Source organism: Amblyomma americanum, chromosome 3 (assembly GCF_052857255.1).
Source record: "Amblyomma americanum isolate KBUSLIRL-KWMA chromosome 3, ASM5285725v1, whole genome shotgun sequence".
NCBI classification, from domain to species: domain Eukaryota; kingdom Metazoa; phylum Arthropoda; class Arachnida; order Ixodida; family Ixodidae; genus Amblyomma; species Amblyomma americanum.
This window is the reverse complement of record NC_135499.1, coordinates 137,777,708-137,801,947: the sequence shown is the minus strand read 5'-3', so window position 1 is coordinate 137,801,947 and position 24,240 is coordinate 137,777,708. Positions and strand designations below refer to the sequence as shown.

General features: G+C 43.8%; 1 protein-coding gene across 2 annotated transcripts in view; it reads right to left on the bottom strand.

The window, feature by feature from the left end:
• Positions 1-2,484: 2,484 nt before the first annotated feature.
• Positions 2,485-24,240, bottom strand: part of LOC144124982 (synaptogenesis protein syg-2-like) — a 114,772-nt gene continuing 93,016 nt past the window's right edge. Inside the window, exons 8-13 of one of the 2 annotated variants that reach the window (XM_077657979.1) lie at positions 23,437-23,745; positions 20,574-20,882; positions 10,058-10,183; positions 9,360-9,387; positions 8,696-8,748; positions 2,958-3,488 (exon numbers count right to left, since the gene is read on the bottom strand). In XM_077657979.1, coding sequence (XP_077514105.1) covers positions 3,373-3,488; positions 8,696-8,748; positions 9,360-9,387; positions 10,058-10,183; positions 20,574-20,882; positions 23,437-23,745 — 941 coding nt within the window. In that variant the 3' untranslated portion in view covers positions 2,958-3,372. Of the gene's footprint in view, positions 3,489-8,695; positions 8,749-9,359; positions 9,388-10,057; positions 10,184-20,573; positions 20,883-23,436; positions 23,746-24,240 lie in introns of both variants that reach the window. The other variant, XM_077657981.1, reaches the window with a different exon arrangement.

The window sequence follows — 24,240 nt, the reverse complement described above, 5'->3', positions numbered from 1 at the left end:
ACACACACACACACACACACACACACACACACACACACACACACACACACACACACACACACACACACACACACACACACACACACACACACACACACACACGCACGCACACACACACGCACGCACGCACGCACGCGCGCACGCGCAAATGTATGGAAGCGTGCACACACGCACGAATAAATCCCTCATGAAGTGGAGTGTTTCCTTCCAGTTACAGCAACAAAGAAAACCTGCGTACTCCCTCAACCGCACCGCTCCACTATTTCATTCCTATTACAATCATATCCTTTAATGCATTTCGTCCTTTTAAATCCTTTAATTAGTTTCCTAGTTCGTATAAAAACACGATAGAAGGTTTCTCGACCTTTGTTCGAAGTAAAATTTGGTGCCTTTTTCAAAAGCAAGGCAGCGCACTTTTCTTTTCACCGCACATGCAGTACACATTCTGTAAGGAACCGGTAATAAAATGAGATGCATATAATGTCACCAAGTAATGCAACAGCTTTACAGCGTTCCATTAAATGCTCAGACGAAGGTAAGATACAGTATATCCATCATCACCCTCATCAGTCCAGTTAGATTAGATTTGTTCTGAGCCGGCTGCGGTCACCGCATGATCGCAAATCTAATCTTATATAGTTACTTTACGTTCTATTTCTTGATCTCTTTATAATTTAGGTAACCGCTAACTCATGTTTGTTTGCTGATTTACATCTCTTTATTTCCATCTCTTAACATTAACCCACAATTTTCATTTGTACAGCTCGCTCTGTTGTGCACTATTTAAGTTGCGTGAAAATTTAGATGCAGGAAAAATAAATTTGCTCGAGGGATAGTGTAATCAAAGTTAGGGTAATGAATGTTGACACAAATAATGCACAGAAGTATTTAACGAAGAACGTAAAGCTTACAATATATTTACATAATTATTTTATGCTTTTACGTCTGTGCTATATCTCGAATTGTGCTTTACTCACCGCTGAAATCAGCAGTGTGGAAACGCCTACTTATCTTATAGACCTGGGATTAAAATTATAAACCGCCAATCAAAAGTACATTTCCTAAATTTTTCTTTGTTTTCAGTTAGTGAACTCACTAAGTAAGGTGGCTGTGGCCCAGTGACAAGGCCATCGGCCTCGCATTCCAGAGGTTTTGAGTTCGATCCCCTTTCCACTGCATACCTACCGATTTCTGATAGGTAGATTTCTCCTGTTTTGAGCTAAGTTCTCTGGGAGTGAAATCCTTGGCAAAAGGGTATCGGGGAAACATTCCACACCGTTCCCTAATTTTTTAGAAAATTTTATTTGTTTGCTCTCCGTAATGTCACTGCAGTGAAGACAGGAAAACTTAGAAACGCTGATTTTTATTTCAGGTTTCCAAATATGGTTCCAAGTCTGTGATATAAATGGGCCTTTCTACACTGCTTATTTTAGCACTGTGTAAAAAAGTATTTCAGAGGAAGAGGTACTAAGGCGCGCAAAATATTCTTATAAGTAAACCTAATGCAATTTATCTACAAATTTTAATCTCCTTCGTACTACTCCTCCTGTGACTTTGTTGTGCAAAGTTTTATCAACATGACTTTTAACATACAATTGGTACAGCATTTTTTGTTATTACTATTTCTAAAGTCTCCCATCCCTTTAATTTGAAGCCTTTTCGCTAGTTTCCAAGTTTCAGCGCCAAATGTCATAATTTGCAAAATTAGAGCTTTCCTGTATTTCCCCTTTGGGAATACTAGCGGTATTTGATGTTGACATTGGCTGCAGTGCAATAAAGCTATTTAAATAATAACGTGTTTGCAGTCTTCTGTTACGTTGAACCATAGCATGCGCGTACTGTTTTACTTGCTTGGAACTATCTTCTCTATCGAGCATTCGCTTACTGCCTGCGATACCCCTCCAAATCGACTGAAATATGAACAGTAGTACTCATTTGCTTTCGGTCGCTGATATTTACTCCCCTTATGTGATAGGGTTATTCACGATTCCTGAAAACATTAACGCAGGGAGTGGCCAAGAGATCAGAACATGGATTCCTTTCTCAATATTAGTGGCGTGGCTTCCTTATCTTGCCATGCAAACGATTCGCTTGCTGGGCCTATACGCCATATATGACTACGGAGCGTACCATCAACGTCAAATTAAACGCAAACAGCCTAACTGTGGCGCAGAAAACTAATATAATATTATATATTATATTAAACATTATATTAGCTGCTGAAGAAAAAATAGAGGCATAGTCAATAAACACTTCCATGCGGCGATCTTCGCGCCATAGTTGTGATAATTAAACCCGCTAGTATTCTGTCACCGTCAAGCAAAATCTTTTTTCCGCTGTTAGTATTTCATTTCACAATGCCAGTACAGTACAGTGTGATGGGACATTGTAAACACCTTGCAGCCTTTCAGATTTAGACCCTTGTATATGAATAGAGGTATATACCTTTGAACGCTGTACCACATGCGCAAGCAAAAACGCAAACAGAAATTCCCAACTTTTATTCATTTCTCCTGTTTTCCGTAGTTTCTCGGCAGGAACGATGTACACACTGTAATGAAGACACCAGAGCAAAAACAAAAAAAGGCCTGATGTCGCTGTTCCTGAAGAGGGCATTTGAACGCTGTAAAAGATCAAATGTCCCTTTTAGTGTCATATATACTAGGGCTTGTGTGACGAATGTTGTCCCACATTCATATAAGTGATTCGCGATGACTCATCTCCATTTCGGAATACAGAGGGCGCCTGGATAACAATAAAAACAACCTGTTTATTTAAAGCACACACTGCATGCTTGACAACTTACCGCACACACTGCATATTTTGCTGCGAACGTAGGCATACAAGTTATTCATACTATCCAGGTAGAGCTTGGAAGAACAGGAAGAGGAAGGAAGGACAGTTACAAATAGAAGACCAAGAAGAAGATTGCCTCGGTAGTGACACAGAGGTTTTCTTGGGCAGTCAGGGGAAATGCGTTTCTGAAGCAGTTGCACCCATCGTATCGCTTGTGTGCATCTGCAACCCCCCCCCCCTTTTTTTTTATTTGATTACTGCGAGCCACCCTATGCCGCAGCGAGATATTTCAAGTACAATGAAAAGCATCCAGATGGCTGGCGTCGTCGTCGTTCATTTCGCTTTATTTTCACTCCTGACAGAGCGCAGTTGAACATACGTTAACGCCGAACAGGGTCTCAACGTACTGGCGCGAAGGACAGCGGCTTTCTTTAAGGCACGACGCGAGGTTGAGCATTTGTCGACGACCGATGGTAACGATGGTGGCGGGCCTCCCAAGCACAGCGCAGACCCCTTCTTGTGGATTTGGTGAGGAGTGAGACGCGTGCCGCGAGGCAGCGGGAACGGTGACCAGGGTTAGGACGGCGATGGAGCGCGCTGCAGTTTGGAGCGAGCGATCTTCGAAGTGCCGTCAGCGCCTGCTTTCACAAGAACAGCGTCCTTGGAGGAGATCATGTCGGGCATCTGCGTGGCTGCGTAGAAGAAGATATTATAAACAACAACTGCCTTGCTTGAAAAAACATTAGGCATGCGCCCCTAATGCTAAGGGCCTGTGGTTTGCGAAACTGGCGCGGATCAAACAAGCTCTTAGTGGTAATTTTTCTTCATTCTCTTCATCTCTTCCCTTAAAGCATGGTTCAAGTGACCCCCAAAAGAGCGAAACATTCATGATATTGTGGCTCTCCTCGTAATATCCTCCACTTAACTTGAAACTAATTGTAATGAGCTACTGCAGAGTGCGGTAAGATAGGAAAAATAAAGAGCGGCTTGGGGTCGTGTCTAGTTAATGTAAAAGCCGATAATTTAGGCGACTCTAATAGAGCACACTTCTCCTGGGGACGAACTATTTTCAAAGTAATGGCGCATTGTTATTTTTGTAAACGAACAGTTCAAACAATAGTCAGAGTGAAAATGCGTACAACTCATTGAAGACCATGTATTGCTGTCATGTTGATGTGGTCAACTCTGAGAATATCTCGACTTGCCGAACCAGGTATTTTCTTTTCAGCATTTGGAGCGCAGCACATTGTGGCACGAGGGAAGGGCGGATGCTCAAATACCTCAGTGACGACTTGTAGTGATGTGCTTAACGATTCCAAGGTGAATGGTCGATGTTATAGGCACCAAAAGTTTGCATGGCACACTACACACTAGAAATCTGTTTCTGTGCGGCCTATGCGCACAGCTAAAAAATACAGGAATTGCTGCGCGTTGCCGCCCTAAAGGGCCGACTGCACTTCTATTTCAGGTTACACGCAGTGTCTGGTGCGAGTCTCTTTCACCATTCGCTTCCCCCGCGTACTTTTGAAGCCGGATGTACCTTTGCGTATAACATACCGCATGAATGTCCGTGAAGAAGGCTCTTCTAGCAGACTCTCCTTGTTAGAAGACCGCGTTCATCACCTGTAAAGGCTGGTTCACATGCAAGCGAAACGCTCGCGAATCCCGCCGCCGCGGTGCGTGCACCCTCTCTCAAGCGGCTGGAGAGGCGAGGTTCGGGCAAGTTGGAAATAGTTCGCTGTGGCAGCGCGGCAGCACCGCTTCTGAACCAGTGACGGCCCGGCGTTGCCACGTGACTAATACAGCCTAGTGCAGGAAAGCCTGCGCACAGGCCATTATTTATTTCCTTGCTGCACTTGCAATCGACAACATGTCACGCTAGTTGTTTAACCAATTCTTTATTTCTAATTCTCAAAGTGGCCGCTGCTATGGGACGCTAAAGGCAAAAACATCAGGAGTAAGATGTCCAAAGAGGCCCTTTGGGTGGTGATGAATCCTTAAAACGCAATATTTAAATTTATTTAAATATATTTATGAGAACAAATGACCAAATAATGCTTATATAATACGCATTTCGGTGTTTGCAGGCCGTCGAAACTGGTTGCAAGCGCGTATTTTTTGCCAGCAACATTGGTTTTCGCAGCAGTGGGGCACCAACGACGCATGTGACACGAAAGCTCGCGGAACGCTTGCAGCGCCGCGACACTGTTCGCTCAATTCGGCGATTCCCTTGCGTGTGAACCAGCCTTAAGGCGCCTATGTGCAGCAGATATGTACAGGGTGGAGGGTGGTGGAGGTGTGAATGCGCAATCGGGATTAGCCTTACAGTGGCCTGTCGACAGTTCCTCCACCTGAGTTATTGAGTTGGATCATTGTGTCTCTAAATGTGTTCCAAAAGTTTGTTTGTGTACGCCTGGGAACAAACGTATTATCGAAGTTGCCCTGCGACTGAATCGCCCTGTCGCCAGGTGATGGAACATGAGTATCCCATAAATAATGAAAGCGATTCAGGTAATTATCTTGCATGACTCCTGTGAAATAATAGTTTTACGTGCACCCCCTATCCGTAAATTTTTTCTACCGACTGTAATAGCAAGTTGTGCGATATGTAGACTCGTAGCAGGAGGAAAGCCATCATCCCTTATTTATTATTTAACAATTACCCCGCATTGCCCGCAGGCGTTATAGCACAGGGGCAACAAGTTAAAAAAAAACACGTTCATTTGTGGCGCACTCTTGCATATCTGAAGGCAGGTTGCATAGTCGCACAGTTTAAACCAAAAAAAAAAGAAATTGGGAAACAAGTTAGCCCTGGTACTGTACACTGGAATGTTGTAGGAATGCTCGTTCTGTTTAGAACCATAAAAGAGCTGTTTAAAATATATTTCAAGAGTGAAGAAGAAGAAGGGCATTAGCGCAGCAGCACTGCCGTCGCTCAGAGCGAGAGCCTGCTGACCCTGACAGACTGGGGACCGTGTTTCGCCTTGCAATCGGTCCACGCTGAGAAGTCTGCTTCGTGGTTTCGAAACGAAACGTTGGCAACGCCAGGTAAATAAAAAATGGACGTTGTTCAAATTGGCAGCATCGTCCCACTTTATATATGCACACCCGCTCGTATGATGTGAGCCAGATGTGAGCCAGTCTTTAGTATCGTGATTGTAAGTCCCGCTAAAGAAGGCGGAGTCCCACCACACAAGATTAATTTCCGTTTTTTTTTCATAAAATATAATTACAAAAGCTCCAGTCGCAACTTCAAGCATAATTAATGGGCTTCAACTGGATATTTTTTTTTCATTGCTGTATAACTTACTTTTCTACCGTAGGTTCCCAGGACGGACCTTCCTGCTCTGTTGTGAATTTTCTCGAAATTACTAAAGATTGGTGCGCAGGGTCCCTTACAAGAATAGCATATTTCATGATAGGTCTGACAGAGGTAAATACAGCAGGTTTCTTTAGGTTTCGCTGCGAACATCTTAGATTTCTTTGAACGGAAGTCAGCACCCTGCCGGCTTTAGCAACCGCATGGTCCACTTGTGCACTCCATGAAAAGTCATCCGAAAATGCAACATCTCACTAATTGGGGGTGCACAACTTGCTTTCCAATTAATTATTTATGAGATTCTATGCTTGAATCTTGCTCTATGACTCGTGTAACAGCCCACCGCGCTGTATTTTTCCAGAAAAGCTTGTTGCGACCAAGATAACGGTCTTTACGTTTCTGACATTCTTTCTGACCTCAGAGAAGCTTAGGGCTAAGAAACACGCAGACAGGGAGAAGCAGGGGTTGTAAAGTCCACTCAGACGTTTTCCTTCTCTTTCTGCGTGCTGCTTCACAGTTCACCAAGATAACACATGCAAACAAGCCTAAGCAAGCCTAGCAAAAAAGCTGTCGAACAAGAATCTACAAATGGAGAAATTACAAGATCTACAATACAAAATAAGGTTTCTTTTTTCTTTTCAAGCGGGAAAGAGAGAGACAGAGAAAAGCTGCCTCTTGCTTCACGTCCAGAATTAGGGCGCGGAGTAAAATACTATTTTGAACGTGCTCGCCTAAAGAATCTGGGATTGTCACTGTCTGTGTTTTTCGCTTCCATCGAATCGCAGCCGAGGCAGCCTTGTTTTGATGAAGGCGAAACGCAAAAAAGTGCCCGCGTGCTATGCATTGTCAGCACAACTTCAAAATCTACAGACGGTATAAATTATTGGTCAACCCTCCACTACGGCACCTATTTCTTCCCTTATTATTTCACTTCTACCGTCTTCCTTTCTTACGGCGCATTTGGTGTGTCCACAGAGAACTGAGGAGAACTGAGACAGTTACGATGCCCTATTTCTTCCTTGTAATAAGGGAGCAATCACTGATTGTCATCCGCCCAAGCGCAGCCATACGGCTACAAATGAAAGCTACACAGCTTTCTCAGGAACTTCGTAGTTAAAGACAAATTCGTCCTGTCCGTGGTCCTTTCCTTGAAACCAATTTTCAAACTCCGTAGCAGATTTTAGTGAATGGAGTCATCATTGTTTAGTATTAACTTCGAGCGGGGAAGTTTTCTAAATGTGCTTTTTATTTTGCGGCACTTCAATTCATAAAGTCTTCCTGGGTCGACATCGTAAATTCGCAACGTTCTGCCCACTGCCCGTAACCAGAGCCAGCGTCCCTGAAACGTTAGGGAAAAGTTAGGGAAAAATCGGAAGCAGGCGCCATCTGGCGCCGACTTCCTAGCACGCAAGCGCGCGTCAGTATTGATTTGACTCCAATAGGTGGCGCCGCTGCTCTAAACGCGTAGAGAACGCGTGGAGAACGTAGCTGCAGCGGACAACTACCTTGGGTAAAAGAAAAAAGAGAAAATAGCTTGCGGTGTAAATTACAAAAGATGCCATCTGATGTTTTGACACAGGCGTGCCTGATGCATTGTGAATGTGGCATTGCAAACATATTCGCGCATTTCCTCAATATGGGACCTTTTTTTCAATTATTTCACCTGGCTTCCCTCCAGTACATATTTATGGCAAGGGCAAGCAGACCGCAATTTCTTCAAGTGCATTCTAGTTCTTATAAGGTAACAATTATACAAATATTGATGCCTCTAATAACTTTTTTCTTTACCTATGGACAAGCTTTCACGCAGTTTTATATATATAGCGCAGAAAGATAAACGTACTCATATATATATATATATATATATATATATATATATATATATATATATATATATATATATATATATATATATATATATATATATATATATATATATATATATATATATATATATATATATATATATATATATATATATATATATATATATATATATATATATATGCGCAAAGATAAGGAAACGATGTGCTCATTAAGAGACTCGTATCAAAGGAAAATTTTTTACTGTTACCAGTATTTCTTTTGTTGACCAATGGTAAATCAGTAGCCTAATCACTTGTTTGCCTAAAATAAAACTGACTAGAAAGTTCAACAAGAAACAACCACATGCTGTTGGGGGGGTCGAATTCACTACGTCCCCATGTCGCGAGGGATGATCAGCTTTCGAGTATATTTATATCGCCTGTTGCGTTACCTCCAGAGTGTTCAAAACTCTTATAGGTAAAAAATGATTACACTACTAATCATCTGTTAGAACATACAATTGATAACAATAGTAAATAAAAACATTACCCATGCTATTCTGGTTAAGTATCACTGTTACCTTCCTTTATATATATATACAGTGCGTATATGACAGAAGCCAACAGTCATCAAAACCAAGGAAAGCATAGAGAATTTTTTTTTCTTAGTTGGAGGTGTTGATCAGTGAGAAAAATTAGTGTAATCATTTTATGGTTGAAAGATAATTGATTAAAAACGAAATTAAAATATATATTTCATTCTCTGTTCTCTTACCTCTGAGATCAGTGTTCAGGTCTTCGTTTTCAGCTGGATAGCTGGAATGTGATCTGGCAAGGTGCAACATTCAAAGCAAGTTGTATGAGCTTCACGAAACAACATTTTTGTCAAAAATAGACAAATAAGAAAATACGCGCAGGTGCAGTGTAATGATCAGCCTCCTCAGGCAAACGTAGCTGCAAACACAAATTAATAGTGACTAACTCAGGACTCAGCATAAGATGTGAACTATGGAAGAGCATACTCAATAAAATACTCGTTCAGGATATCAGATCGCGACACGAATTTCGGGCAGTATACTAATGCAATAGTATATTTTCGAATGGTGAAGACATGTCGGTTGTTTTATAATCCAATTATATATGATGCACTTCTACATGACGGCCAAGATTGCATTTCATTGAAGTTTTCCCAGAAATTGCGCAAAACAAGAAATAAAATTCAAGTAACAAAGCTTCATCCATTTTATTATTTAAAACATACTTTTTTCGCTCCCTAAAGGTACATAAACACGAAGAGGAGCAACCTAAAACGCATATTTTATGCCCAATTAGATTTGAACGTGTGCTAGGAAGAAAAATGGTTGACTAAAACATTGTAGACATATTCATCAAAGTGCTCACTTCGTGGTGGAAATTAATTTTCTCCATATGAAACTTACCTGTCACCTTGGCTCCATCTATTCATCGCTGCATGCGTTGAAATCAAGTAAAGAGTAAAACAAAATGGCTCAAAAATGTTTCGGGATCAGGGCGAGTTAAAAATACACTGCATTTAGAGTCCGCCTTTTGAGTGATAAAAGGTTCTCGCCCTCAGCTGTAGTATTATCTTCATAGTTTTGTGTTTTCATTCAGGTTCAACCGGGCCCAGCTCTGTGCTTAATGCCGTCCAGTACTTTAAAATTAGTAATTATTTAAGTATATGCACTCAATTAAATTTTGGTGCAGTTGATTTTCAAAAACATGCCGGACGCAGGTCGTGGGCTTCTTCTCTGTTCCCAGCATTTCTATCGACATGCTAGTAAAACAAAGCATGAGTTTGAGCGAACACCAAGATTTGACGGGAATAATTCATTAGAAATATTTTATTACATAAAGGCAAGAAAGAACCTAAGCCTAAAACACGCAGTGAATCATCGCAGAACTTAGCTAAAAGCATACAAAAGAAAAAGAACGTATGAGCGCTTTATGATTGATGCCTTTAAAGAGAGCGGTAACTTAATTTTCAGAGAACATGATTAATACAAGACAATTTGAAGGAGTAAAAGACTTGGATATTTAATGACATCACCCGGACGAAAAAAATGTTCTGCAAAGTACTTCACGTGGAGAGGAAAGATCAATTGTGTTGTGTGCATACCGTTACTGGTCATAAACTTGTGCCGAAGCTTGATTAGCATGAGGGCGATAAAGACCACAAGGAAAGCGGCAACCGCACTCAGGACCGCTGCGATGAGGGTTCCGGTGTTGACAATAAATCCGGCTTCTGGAAAAAGCAAAGAAGCAAACAGAATTTCCACATAATTTTGTACGTAGCACTAGTTGATGATGCTTAGTGAGAGAAGTGTGCCATCTTATCTTGGAGTGTTAGCTCACACAGATGCTTGAATTTTCTCCTTCCCTGACTACTCTTTTATTTTGTTACAACACAGGAGATTTGCACGCAATACAGCTAATATTAATAAAGCTATAAAATTCTTCGATAGTTTTTGAAACCTATTTGCAAAATGTCACAAGTGGACCACTCTTCATTCTTGTATAGATTTTTCTTCTTTTCTCATGTGTGTGCACCGCTTAACTGCATTTCTTTTCGTATCATTTTTCAGTTTGTTTCTTCTAGATCTCTTGCTTAGAATGGTCATAACGTTTCTGTCTCGAACTTCGCACAGTTTATTACCGCTTATAAGCCGTTTTTATTTGAAAATGCTATCCTGCCTGCATTCGGTCCCAGCATTTCTGACAGAAAAATAGACCGCACGGTATTTTTTCAAGCCAAATATAAAAAAAAAACTTGATTTCATACAAGAAAGGATCACTTATAATCTGTGCATATATATTGGAGGTTAAGGTAATGTTTTAAGATTCCCAAATTTAACATTTTTTTTACTTCTTGAGAGAGATAGGTAAATGCGTCTTTGTTCCTGATTGTGTTAGATTACTTTTGCTAACTTAGACCGAGTATTAAATATTCCTATCGCGCCACCGGTTTCGCACAGCATGTCGAGAGGATGAGCGTTTTCTCCGTGTCATTAAATTTAATATAATGCTTGTCATCACAAACTAACTCATATCGCAATTCGTGCAAAAGAAAAACATTTCATGTCTTGCCAAACATCGCTCCACTTGGGTTTCAGACCAAGCGTTTCACGCGCTGCGCATAGAACTTTCGTGCAGCACAGGAAATTTTCCGCGTCTCGTATTGCAAGTGATACGCACGTCCGTCCTAGAAGTGTGACAGGTCAGGGTGGTTTGCAGTACAAAAAAGTGGAGCAGCAACTAGTCTGCGAGAAAATTAGTTACCGTATTGTGCGTGCTCAAGCAACCCTGTGTGCAATGATATTCGCTGCAGAAGAGAGATCGGGATTAACTTCGACTGCCTGCTGTTCTTTAACGCTCACTAAAATGTCAGAACACGAGTTGTTTTGTGTTCCGCCTCCATCTAATTGCAGCCTCCACTGCATCTTGGACCAAATACGTGATCTCTTGCTCAGCAGCGCAGAAATCGACAGCCATTGATCTGCCGCTGAGGGTACAATACAAGAAAAGGGAGTGGTCGCTCCTTTAAGCTTTCAAAAGTTCGCAGCCCACGAGGAGCGTTACTGGACAGCCAATAAGCGATGCAATGAGGCTTTGCTTGTTCTGCTTGCGTTCTACGTTTCATGACTTAGGCACAGCTTTTACTGTTGAGATTCTAGAATGCGGCACACACGCACTCATAGCGGCCTGCCAGCACTTACCTTGCATTGTATTTAAGAAGCTACTGGATGTGGTGGTTCAGCATTAAAGAAAGAATTGAGACTTCGGTGCCTTCGACGCTCAGCTCCATAACCCAAGGTATGCAAGACCACGTTCCAATGCAGGCGATGTGGAAAAAGCCGTTTATGCTACGCGATGTAAGTGCACTTAAAAAAATTGGCGGTAGCTTAGCTCAGGTTAAACCTGGAGTGACGCGATAGCTAAAGTTGGCCTAGTGAAACTTGCTCATCATCATCATCATCATCATCATCATCATCATCATCATCATCATCAGCCTTACTACACCCACTGCAGGGCAAAGGCCTCTCCCATGTCTCTCCAATTAACCCTATCCTTTGCCAGCTGCATCCACCCTTTGCCTCCAAACTTCTTAATCTCATCCGCCCATCTAACCTTCTGCCGCCCTCTGCTACGCTTACTTTCTCTTGGAACCCACTCCGTTACCCTTAAAGACCAGCGGTTATCTTGCCTTCGCATTACATGCCCTGCCCAAGCCCATTTCTTTCTCTTGATTTCGACTAGGATGTCATTAACCCGTGTTTGTTCCCTCACCCACTCTGCCCGCTTCCGATCTCTTAACGTTACACCTATCATTTTTCTTTCCATGGCTCGCTGCGTTGTCCTTAACTTAAGCTGAACTCTTTTCGTTAGCCTACACGTTTCTGCCCCGTAGGTGAGTACCGGTAAGATTATGCTGTTGTACACTTTCCTCTTGAGGGAAATTGGTAAACTGCCACTCATGATCTGCGAGAATTTGCCATATGCGCTCCACCCCATTCTTATCCTTCTAGTTATCTCCCTCTCATGATCCGGATCAGCTGTCACTACCTGCCCTAAGTAGACGTATTCCGGCACAATTTCTAGGCTCTCGCTGCCAATTGTGAACTGTTGTTCCCTTGCTAGACTGTTGAACATTACCTTGGTTTTCTGCATGTTAATTTTTAGACCCATCGATCTGCTCTGCCTGTCTAACTCGTTGATCATGATTTGCAGTTCACCTCCTGAGTGACTCAGCAAGGCAATGTTATCAGCAAATCTCAGATTATTTAGGTATTCTCCATTTATTCTTATTTATAAGAATAAGAATAAGAAACTTGCTCAGTTGAACTGCAAAGTCAGTTTTTCGCCGCTTCGTTTCACTGGGCGGTCCTTCTTTATCTTCGTCCGATTTGACACGGCGCATGCGCACAGCTGTGGCAGCTCGGTTTCGCCGGCGCGGCTGTTCCGCACCACGTGGCTGGTCACGTGACCAACCACGTGACGAGCCACATGACCAGCCATGGCTCCGCGCCGTCGGCAGCTGCTCCGCACCGCGTGACCAACCACGTGACAGCGTGGCGGCGCAGCCACTGGGTGGCGGCGCCACCACCACCATGGCGCCGCCACGCTGAAGGCTCGAAATGCTACCGTAATGCAGCTATTGCTACAAAACGTGCTAGGCCGTGACGTCACGCCTTCAGGTGAGCATAAAAAATTAACGGTTGTTTAGCTTTGGTTAAATCAAGGGAAAAGCAGTAGCTTCACGATGGTTTGGCCTGGAAAAGGCTTGCTATGCAATGCTTTGGTCATTTATTTGGTCTTTGCCAGGCTAAACCATCGTGAAGCTACTGCTTCTCCCTCGGTTGAACCAAAGCTAAACCACTGCTATCATTTTATGATAGCCTGAATGCATGACGTCATGGCCTAGCACGTGAACATCGCATGTCGACTTCGCTCCTAGGCGCGCCGGCACTCCTCCCGTTATGTACTCGGTTAAGTAGGGCGGGACGTCACACCCTATCACGTAAACGCCGCGTTTCGGCTCCTAGGCGAGCCAAGAGTAGATCACGTGACCCGATTTTGTTTGGCCTTGACTTGACCTTGATGACCGTGATGACTTGGCATAGACTTGGGGCCTTGAAATGACCTTGACTTTTTGGTATGGCTTCAACCTTTACAATCGCTTGACCATTGGTCTTGCCATTTGGAATCCTCTGGTTCTCCAAACTGAAGGTTTGACCTCGGCTGAGCCTTGAAGGTCATGGGAAGTACACGGCCATCTCAGCCCGTTACCTCTAGTAGTGAAGCTACCGCTTCAAAAAAAAAAAAACTCCAGGTGACCAAAATTAATTCGCAACGCGTATCTCTTATCCCACGGTTAACTTTCGCACGTTTAACTGCACGTACTACCACAATAAAGTAGCTTCTCAAGTGGATAGGGAAGCTTTCGTCAAATGCTCGCACTTCGCAGCGCAACGAGGTACGGATCAAGCTGCACAGAGAGTCATCTGTCGATGTATACCTTGTCAATTGTTCATTGAGAATGCCAGTTTTGTGGATGATTTAGCCGGGACGCCGAGTATATGTCGTCACAAAGGACAGACATATCATTGCAAAAGACGATCGACGCATTATTAAAGCCTCATTTCAAGAGAAAGCTCTGTTTAACACTCTCGCAAATTTTAAGAAATTTAAGAACTAAATACGTGACATCCTAGCTGCTGGAGTCATCACTGACTCAATTTACATGCACTCCAAGTTATTTTACATTGGGAGTGAAAGCGAAACCTCTTTGGGGTCTGGCAACCTCTGAGTAAAGCAGAATGGTCTTCAGCTGACCTGCTAACAAAATTTTCAACTTGTAATGAAATATGTCGCCTTTAGTGAATCAAATAGGACATATTCCAGGACTTTAACAGCATGTTGGGATCTCAAATTTCTGCTTTCAGGACTTATTGGAAGTTAAACGATACATTCTGCATCATAATAATATTTGGCACAATCTATTTCACCTCTAGTTAAGGAGTGCGCTCGCAAGCGTCAGTGCGAAAAACTTCTGTGTGTACAAATTGGACAGATTATAGGTAGGTGCGCAGAAGGAGCTGAGCATTACACTATGGTCTTCACTTCGTGCTTGGGTAATGCTACAGGGGCCGTATTCTATAAGCTGTCCATATTCCGTTATCCATTTCGAGTCCATTTGGTCCTTTCTGAGTAGTCATTCAGATACCCGCGGCTTTCAAGCTTCTGAGGCAAGCGAACCGGCCGTTCGGGGTTGGCGACAGGACCTCACGGTTGGCTGAAATCGGATGCATACGCAACCAATAGTGAAGTCCATCGCAGAGCTCCGTCACAATCAGGCGACCGGGCCTGCCCACTGGTTGCCATTGGCTGCAATATGCAGCCAATGGCGAGGTCCGATTGCCAACCATCCAAAGGCCGGGTCGCTTGCCCCAGACGCTTGAAAGCCGCGGGTATATCTGAGTGACCACTGACAAAGAACCGAAGCGACGCGAAATGGACAACGAAAAATGGATAGCTTATAGAATATGGCCCCACGTTAGCTAGCGCATCTGACATCAATAAAACTAATCACGACAACTAGTGCATCAACCTTCGCGAGTGTTCGGCAACTCTGCACACTGTTTTTCGCAAGCGCGATATTAACACAAAATCGACTATAGCGCCTACGGAGAGCAATGAGACCAAAAAGTATTACCATTATTCATGATAATATTTTCACAAGCAAAAATTTGCACGTGCTCAAGTGCGCATTATGCTTGTCCGTTCAACAAAGAACAATAACGCCCTTTATTTTTTTTTACCGCAATCATATGAGCGTAGAGATGTCAATATTCATATAAGCTGGTGATAATTTGCAGTAATATGAAAGTGGTATACATGACATCATATTCGAATGGAGTGAAATGTAAATCATCGACCCTGACAGATATTTTTGCCGATGTTGAAGTTTATGCTAATTTTTGTGCTCAGCTCGTTAGGCAAAGGAGTGGATGTTCAATCGTCTCGTAGAAATCGTTAGAGCCGCTATAAACCATATCTACTCGCATCTGTTACGAGTTTCTCTCTCTCTGTAACCAAATATGTTCCTTTGTCTATATACTTTGTTTTTCCTCATGGAACTCGAAGAAGATCGTTGAAGCGCATGGTGGTCGAAAGATTACGCACGTGTAGCACATCACAGAGTGCAGTGCCACGTTGGGGTTATTAGTAAAATGAGAACTCTACGTACAGCCATTTAAAGAACGTTTTGACTTAACCGAAAAGCAAGGGAAGCAGCCAGAGTAGCACGGCCCTAATAAATGCAGCAGGAAGAGCTCTGTGTAGGTCAAGCTCGAACGATTAGCATATCCACGCGCACTTTAGCACGTGGATCAATATAGGTATACCTTTTGTTTCATATATGCTAAGTAGGGTGATTCCATACGTATCCAGGGAAAAAAAATATGGTGTGCAGGCAGAGAGTTGCAGATGACGCCTAATATTCAAAGGCCTTGCTTATCCTGATATATAGAGACGAAACGGCCTGTCGAGTTAGCCACGCTACATGGAAGATTGGCCAGCTGGTTTCGTCCTTAGACTACGCACTATTCGCCTTTTATGTCGAGCGTGGAAGGGCCCCAGCGTACAAAGTGAAAGTTTTGCAAAATCCTAGGCCTATATATGTGTCCTAATTACGCTAAAGTAGACTCCTATGCTATGCATGTGTTTTTTCTTCTTTTACTTCAATAGCTGTCGGAGGGAACTTCACAAAGGTAAAATGCCATCAGCATTCAACGCCCGCGCAGAAGAAATGTTCCCTAGGTAGACCTGAGTAATGAGAAACATGGGAGACTGAAAGTGACCACTCTGGATTATCTGCTAGATTTTGTCATATGGCTCGTCTTTGTGGGGGAGAATGTGCTGTCATGTAGGGATATGGCCAGTTGCTGCAATGTTACAGTCTCCAATTCTTCTCCCGAGTTCCTGGTGGAAATTATGTATCTTTTTTAGAATCTCACTTTGCACCGCAGCAGCTTAGAATGGAAACAGTTCCTAGCAGCTTTCCTTAGTCTAATGTGTTCCGTGTTTCCTTTAAGCTCCCCTTCTCACCATACCATCGACCATCAGCGGTGTAATAACTCTGAATGTTGTTTCAGCACGTTAAAGGGCCTGTGAGGGCAACTACTTCTAATTTTTTTTCGTAGTTAAATTCGATGAGTGTATTTATTGCTGAAAAGCTTCAAGTTTATAAACGCGAAGTTTACTCATGGTGGATGGTGGAGTCATCTAGCCTCTAAGATCCGCAACAATAGTACCTGACGTCATGGCAGTATGGTTGTGAAAATGGACCGTGATGTAGGCATTTTAATTTCAGTTTTGACCATTCCTGACTTGCAGATTCAACGCTTTCAGTGAAAGTAGCGTATTTGCCATTACAAAGCTGTTATCGATCTATGGAGGGCAGCTTCGGTTTTTCTTCAGTGTTCGTGTAAATATGCACAAGCATATGTAGTGTGCATTGTAGCCTCCAGTACACTATTCACTTTTAAGTATTCTAATTTTAATCACAGAGCTTAACTTAAGTACGCAGCGTCCTGTGACTGAGGAGATCGTAGTACGCATTATGGTCGACTGTTTGATGGTTCGCCAGCCTTGTTTGCAGTAGGCGTTAATCCAAGGAACTTTTCTGCCTATCGTTCTCGCTTCTTTATCCTCTTTCCTCTCCTTTAATCCACCTTCTACCATTTAGTAGTCTTCCTCTGGAAGTAACCTTGTCGTTGAGACATTTACAGCGATGTCTCTAAAAGAGGCTTTTTTTTTTTGGGAGGGGGGGGGGGGGGGGTTGAACAGTGTTCATGTCGCCGTCGTAGTTCGCATATTGCCGAAAATTGGAGTGTTGCCCTGCCGCTCATTAACAATGCTGTTCATGTGGTCGTAAGCTTAAGCTATGTGTAGGCTGGTAAGCGGGCACTCTACAAAGAAAGTTCCACTTGTTTTCATGTTATCCAGGATGAGCAAGCAGGCATGCGGGCAGGCAGACAGGCCTGTAATCTGGACGGCCACAGTACTGCTGGCTCCTACAATCTGCTAGATGCTTCTTCGCAATAAGCAGCAGAGTGCGGCAAAGCACGCTTTACAAGAAGCCAAAACTCAACATAGTCTCAACTTACAAAAATGTACTTTTAATGCTGAAGCATTACTAGTCCCATTCCGAGAAAAGCCGGCGGTGTGCGTGTGTGTGTGCGTGTGCGTGCATGCGTTCGTGCACGCGCGCGCGCGTGTACTCGCATAAGGTATAGAACATCGCAGCGATGGAAGGAAAAATAGGCTGGCGTCATCAAGCGGCCGTATGACGCACGCAGCATGTAGTTGTTTGGTATATACCGGACCTCCATATGGCGCCAGTTTTCCCCACATTCGTGCCAAAATTGTAATGCAAGTTTGTCGTACAGCGTCCCGAGTGGTGTCACACGATTTCTCGCTTCATATAGCTTACATGTGGTGGTCAGATTGGAAGCTAGCTTGTGGCAGGGATTCAAACCGACGACATATGCACCCTCAATTGTATGGCACCGTGCGTCATGCAGAGTTCCGGGTGGTGTCATACGCGCGTGGACACCGCCCGGAACGCTGTACCACGCTGTGGCTTTCATAAACCGTACAAAAGAACTTTAATGCAGGTACAAACATTATGTGTAAACAATGCACCCAGGGACAGGAATTCTTTCCAATTCCCACACGTAAGAAATCTTAAGTGTCTTTTCGTCATAATAATCGGAGACGCTGCACAAGTACAAATTGAATGCTGTGATGTGGGCCAATTGTCTAAGTAAATAGTATGTCTGTCAAAGCCTTATTCAGCTTGTTGTACTTAATTGCTCACAATGAAATGCTGAGATCTATCGTTTCTAACAGTGACAGTAAATTATGATCTCACGGTTAATGAAGATAGGTTACTCGGCTTCGAATCAAGCAGTCATAATTTTCTTAAGTACCTTCTTCTTTCCCCGCCCCCGCTCTTGCCACACCTTTGCAGGAATACCTTATCTGTATTTTTGATGCGTATTAACGTGGCGGCCGTTTGTCCGCGCTAGTTTAAAAAAGAAAAAAAAGAGCGTCGAGTAGTGCCCTGCTACCGAAAATTTTGTTCCTGATTGGGGAATAGCAAACATTAAGGCCACCACCTCCTGAAGATGAAAGGCAACACAGCCGGAACTAATTTATGCGCCCAACACCCCCTGCGCATATTAAGAAAAAGAACTGTGCTGACGAAGTAACATCAAGCATCAATTATTCATGCACTGGAACATCCGTGATCTTATTGTTAATGACAACAGATCAGCAGGCCACTTTTTCGTGACCTGAAAACGGGTAATGAAAAGAAGAGCGGGATAACGCAACAGCAGTTCTCGCAAAAAAATCTTTGCGCAAATAAGCAATTTCTGGTTTGTGTGAGCATGTTTCGGTGCGTAACTGCGCGCGTTAAGCTACAGCTGCCCACAAATGCGTAAACACACCCACATGATTGACAGATTGAATCACCGTGCGGTGGTGTACAACGCAATAAACACGAATAGAAGTGATACAACATCACGCAGCCTGGCGTGCACATGGAGGCAGAAAATAAAGGAGCAGGAGCCCCATTGCAGAAATAAAGTTCGGCTGATATGTGAGCAAAGTTAGCTGGGTACTTTGCCGAAAGCCTTTAAGCGGATGTGTTAAGGTCTTTGCTAAGTGCTAATTCGCACGCAGAGTCATTTCCCCAATACGCATGTTCGTCTAAATGCAACAGCAGGATCCTTGCTAAACTGCGAAATAGGAGCAGCTGAAGTCGCGGGATTAAGCGACAATAAAAAATAGTGGTTACATATGATACACATCCATGGACCGTGTTGAGGATGAAAAATATACCGATCTGGAGAGTCTTCATAAATCAAATAAAGTTATTTGTGGTTTAGGAGTTATAAACCCGTATTGACGACTGGGGTAGAAAACTCTCCCTGCCATCAGAGCTAACCAAGTTGGATAACAGGTGGAGTTGTGAAGCGGACTGAAAAAAAGCTAATCCCAGAAGTGAAGCCGGAAACTCTTGTCCGATGGCAAGAGACGGGGCAGACTGGTTCACCGAGACAACTATAAAATAACAGCGGAAAAGCATGACTGGGCGCGCTTGAAAATAACCAAAATTCCTTGGACATGACCGCCGTAGCAAACTAAATCAAATTAAATTAAATCATCCGCTCATGTTGGAAGGTGTGGTTACAAAAGATGCCTCCAGTGTTCAGTCAGAGGAAGAGGAATCTGTGTTTAATCTCCAATGTGCCAGGTCCAGCGGTGGAGTCATGTGCATGTGCAGGAAAAATGGGCAGTTGACTGCGCTACGAGAATTGAATCCCGTCGCCCATCGTTTGTGGAGGGAGGAGGAGGAAAAGGAGGAGGAGGAGGAGGAGGAGGAGGAGGAGGAGGAGGAGGAGCTTTAATGGAAGAGGTGAGGTCTGCCTGGTTGCCGGCCTGGCATGCTACTCCAGGTCGTTCGTGAAGGTTCAGTCGTATTAGTATTTGAAAACGTAAGTAAGATGTCGGAGCAGGTAAGAAAAGCAGGTTATCTAAGCTATCCGCGTAGAACTTGGGAGAGGAGGGAGATGATGAAGAAAAAGAAGGAGTACACGTAGTAGAAGATAGCCTCAATAGAGCACAGGAGCTTTTGCAGGCAGTTGCAGCGAGGAATGGATTTCTACAGCATTTTCACTCAGTCATATCGCCTTTTTGGACAAACATTTTGAATACCAGAATATTGTAAGGTACTGTTATGGAAATATTACCTACAATATTGTAGGTAATGGTTCATTCTTCCGATGTGTAGCAAAATAGTCCTTCTGAGTCGTTTCCATCGCTCGATTCCAGTAGTGTCACAGAAAAACAACGGGGAGCGTTTTTGACGATGGCAAGAACGTTATCCCCCCCCCCCCCCCCGAAAAAAAAATGCAAGCATATTGAGGCGATATCTGCAGACATATTCATTGTTATAGTACATTTTTGCAATTATGAAAAAATTGCGTTCATAAACGCCTTCCCGTTGAAAAGTACTTCTGTACAGACTTTCCGGGTATGTTTTTGCTTTTATCCCTGACTCTCACCCTGCTCGAGTAATTCCTGCTCCACAGGCAGCGTGTAGGCCGTCAGGTGGACTGGTTCACTGCGGCCGTTGGCATTGACGCCGTACACGGCCAGGCGATAGAGGGTGCCCGGCTGGAGCGAGTGCACGCGGAAGCTGGGCTGTCCCGCAGCGGTCAGGTTGGCCCGGATGGGTGCCTGCGGAGGCCCGTCCCGCAGCTCGAGCAGGAAGTGCTGGTTCTCTGGCGCTCCGTCGCGCCGCTGGCACGACACCAGCAGCGCGTCCGAGGTCGCCTCACGCGCCACGCAGTTGGACGGCTGGACGGGGCCGCCTGCTCCCGGTATAAAATACGCAGATAAAACACAAAACACTCGATTGAAAGCGACATACCGTTAAAACTAGATCTAACGAAACGCGATTTTACGAAGTTCCCAATATAACGAACAAATTTGATTCCTCGGCAAGTGCCCATACGGTTCGATGTTCTCAATAACCCGAAATAACAAAACAAATGACCACTAAACCCGATTTAACGGAGTTTTCCGGGAATAACTGAGTGAAAAAAAAAGGTGATGTCTCACTTTCTTTGCCAGTATTTTCAGCAGCTTGTCGGCAGCGCGCCAATTGTAACAACTAGGCCAATAGTGCCACCAGTAATAGTACTAGTAACATATTATTCTATTACACGTCATAAATTTTAGAAAATACGCTACAACCTGCCTGAGCTGTGTGACAACAGTGCGTTCGAGGCAGTCTCACAGAGCGAGCTTCTGTAATTGGAGCTGCCGCTAGAGGGCAACCCTGAAGGCTTAGTAAAACAGTACAACGAGACATTCTGTGCTTCTATTTTTTTTACAGCCGGTTGAATGTGCTGAGACCCTCCTGCTATTGACTGCGACGAAGCCTGGCGCCAAGGATTTCGTCAGACCTGGGATGAAAGGACCTCTCGCAATCGTCTTTTGTCATCTCTTTTATTCTTTTAGATTAAAGATTAACGCGACTAGGAGCGCTTTACGGCCTGAGGCATCGCTCAGAGAGCCTCGTAAAGTTCTTATCTCGGCTGCACCTCCAGCTTGTCTGCGTTAACATTGCGCACAGCGGAGGCACTTGGTGGTAATTTTTGCTTCATGCATTGTTTGGGTCAGGTACTCGACTGATTCGATGACAATTAATCGGAACAGCACAGCGTCTGCAACGATGCTTTCGCGACCGCTGCACTGGCAGCGCCATCTCTACTCCCCCCCCCCCCCCCTCACCCCGGCCCCTGGAGAGTTGGGGAGCACTTTTCGTTTCCAGTCTGGCGTTTGTTTCCTTTTGTCACTCTGCCGTCGGCAAGAGCTAGCGCGCACAGTACAGCCGTTGAGAAAGCATTTTTCTCGGTTCGGAACCACCGCATGCGATGTGAACACTTGCAATTAATTTCCACTGAATCAGACAAATACCGAGCAGAGCTGTTATAAAACAAAACTTAACGCCATATTTTACAGCTGCACACAATTTGAGAGCAAACAAGCTGGTGGTTGACCTGAAAGAAACATTTTACGAGGTACGCTGGGCGACGCAGCAGGGTTTAGTATAGAAAGGTCACCACGCGCTGTATAACAAGGTAGGACTGAACTTTGCAATGCAACTGCGAATGGCTCACATCTGTTTATACCGTGACGTGTAGAAAAGATTTTTGCTCACTTCACGCTGAAAGGTGTAAATGATTGTTTTTTTTATTTCACTCAATCTCATCATTTGCTGAATGCACTGGCCTGTCATGGTATTAACAAAGGAACACTGGAAGGTGTTCAAGGCGCGGTACAAATGACAAGGAGAAGAGAAACTGTGTGGTAACAGCCATTGTATTACATGGCCTTCCTTCCTTTTTGTGCTTCCTTTCAAGCAACTTGTTTTAACAGCATTCTTGTTCAAGCTTTGACTTCTTAGTGACAATCGTTTGTCACTGGTCTTAATGTTAGAAATGCAAAGGTTGGGCGATACGCATTGTTAAAAATTGATTAAAGGTTGCAGGAAAAGAAAAGAAAATTGAAGAGTAATTAAATCTGACTGAAAATCTGGTCAAGGAAGAGTTATAGCTGGGGTAGAAGGTGACAGCAAAACGCAACAGTGGTTCCAATTGGTTCTCCTGGTCTTTGTGTATTTTCTTTACCTAATAAATGTGCGTCAGTTGGCAGTAGAGCCACAAGTATGTTTTGAGCTCTAATGTTCTTTCTTTTTTTTTATCACGTGGATTTTTCTTTGAAAAAAAAAACTGTCACGACCTAGATACACCTATCCTGTTTGAACAAAACGAAAACGCTTTTGGGCGTTCTCTCCTTAAATCTGACTGATATACAAAACAAATTGTTACTGCAGATTTCCTTATTCCAAGATTTTTTATGCTTGAAGTGAAAAAATTTTCCGCTTCTGAATAGCGTATTGTATCTACAGCACACTTATTTTCTAGAGGAAATCTAGTGCGGAAATAAGCACCGCAATCCTTTAACAAAGCGTGCCTTCAAAATAGATATATGCGGGCATAGTTTCAAGCAAGACCTCACAACATATTCGTTAAATAGCCAGGCACTGTACAAGCTAGAAGGCAGAGTTTAAATTCAACTAAATTATAGATACGCGCAATATAACCGGTTCTTAAATATTGTCATGTCCCAGGCCCTAAAGAACCGCTCAAACAAAGCACTTGAACCCTATTAGGCATACCCTTAAATGAAGCAGATTTCATTATTTTTTTAGACAAGAGCCGATGAACAAGAGAGGTTAACTGGAACACAAGATCGCAATAGCTGGTTAATAGCATGGACCAGGCATCTTTCTACACAACCACAAGGCCGGTACTCAGCGGCGCACCTCATAGAACGACTGCAGTGGGCGCAGCTCACCTATAGGTACCACCTGGAATATGCACGGCCTCCTGCCATCGCCGATGGCGTTACTTGCCACGCAGCTAAGGGTCCCGTAGTCAGCGTCGTGCCGAGGTGTGTACCGAAGAACGGAGCGAAGGGGCTGTCCGGAGGGGGTGTTGAAAGAAGCCTCTGACCCGAGAGGGTAGTCGCGGTTACCCTGGCGGTAGCCCCACGAGAATGTGACCGGAACTGGATCTGCTTCCACGTCACAAATGACGTGCACGGTGTCGTGCTTGGCGATGGAGTAGACGCGTCGCTGCTGTGAAGAACGGCACACGGGGGCATCTGTGCCAAGGATGCAGAGAACATGGGTGCATTATTAGATACCTTGAAACAATGGAGAAGAGCGGCGCTAAGTGAGGTGCGTTGGAACGACAACGTTTTCAGCAATAATGCCACTAAACGATCAAAACTGCGATATACTCTCGCACTGTAGAGAGGATCATGAATGTGTGTAGACAGGCTCAAAAATGTTGAATTCTTTGAAATGATATCATCCTCACAACCATCAGCATCAGCCTGACTACGCCCACTGCAGGACAAAGGCCTCTTCCATATCTCTCCAATTAACCCTCTCCTGTGTCAGCTGTGGCCACGCTATTCCCGCAAAGTTTTTAATCTCATCCACCTACCTAACTTTCTGCCGTTCCCGAAAATGATATAGCACACTGCATCTACTTGCACGATGCAGTGGGGAGGTCGTTCTGATTTACGATTTTCGAGTGCCACATCTAGAAGTGATTGCAAATGCGTCGCGAGTTGCGCGATCACGAAATTTAG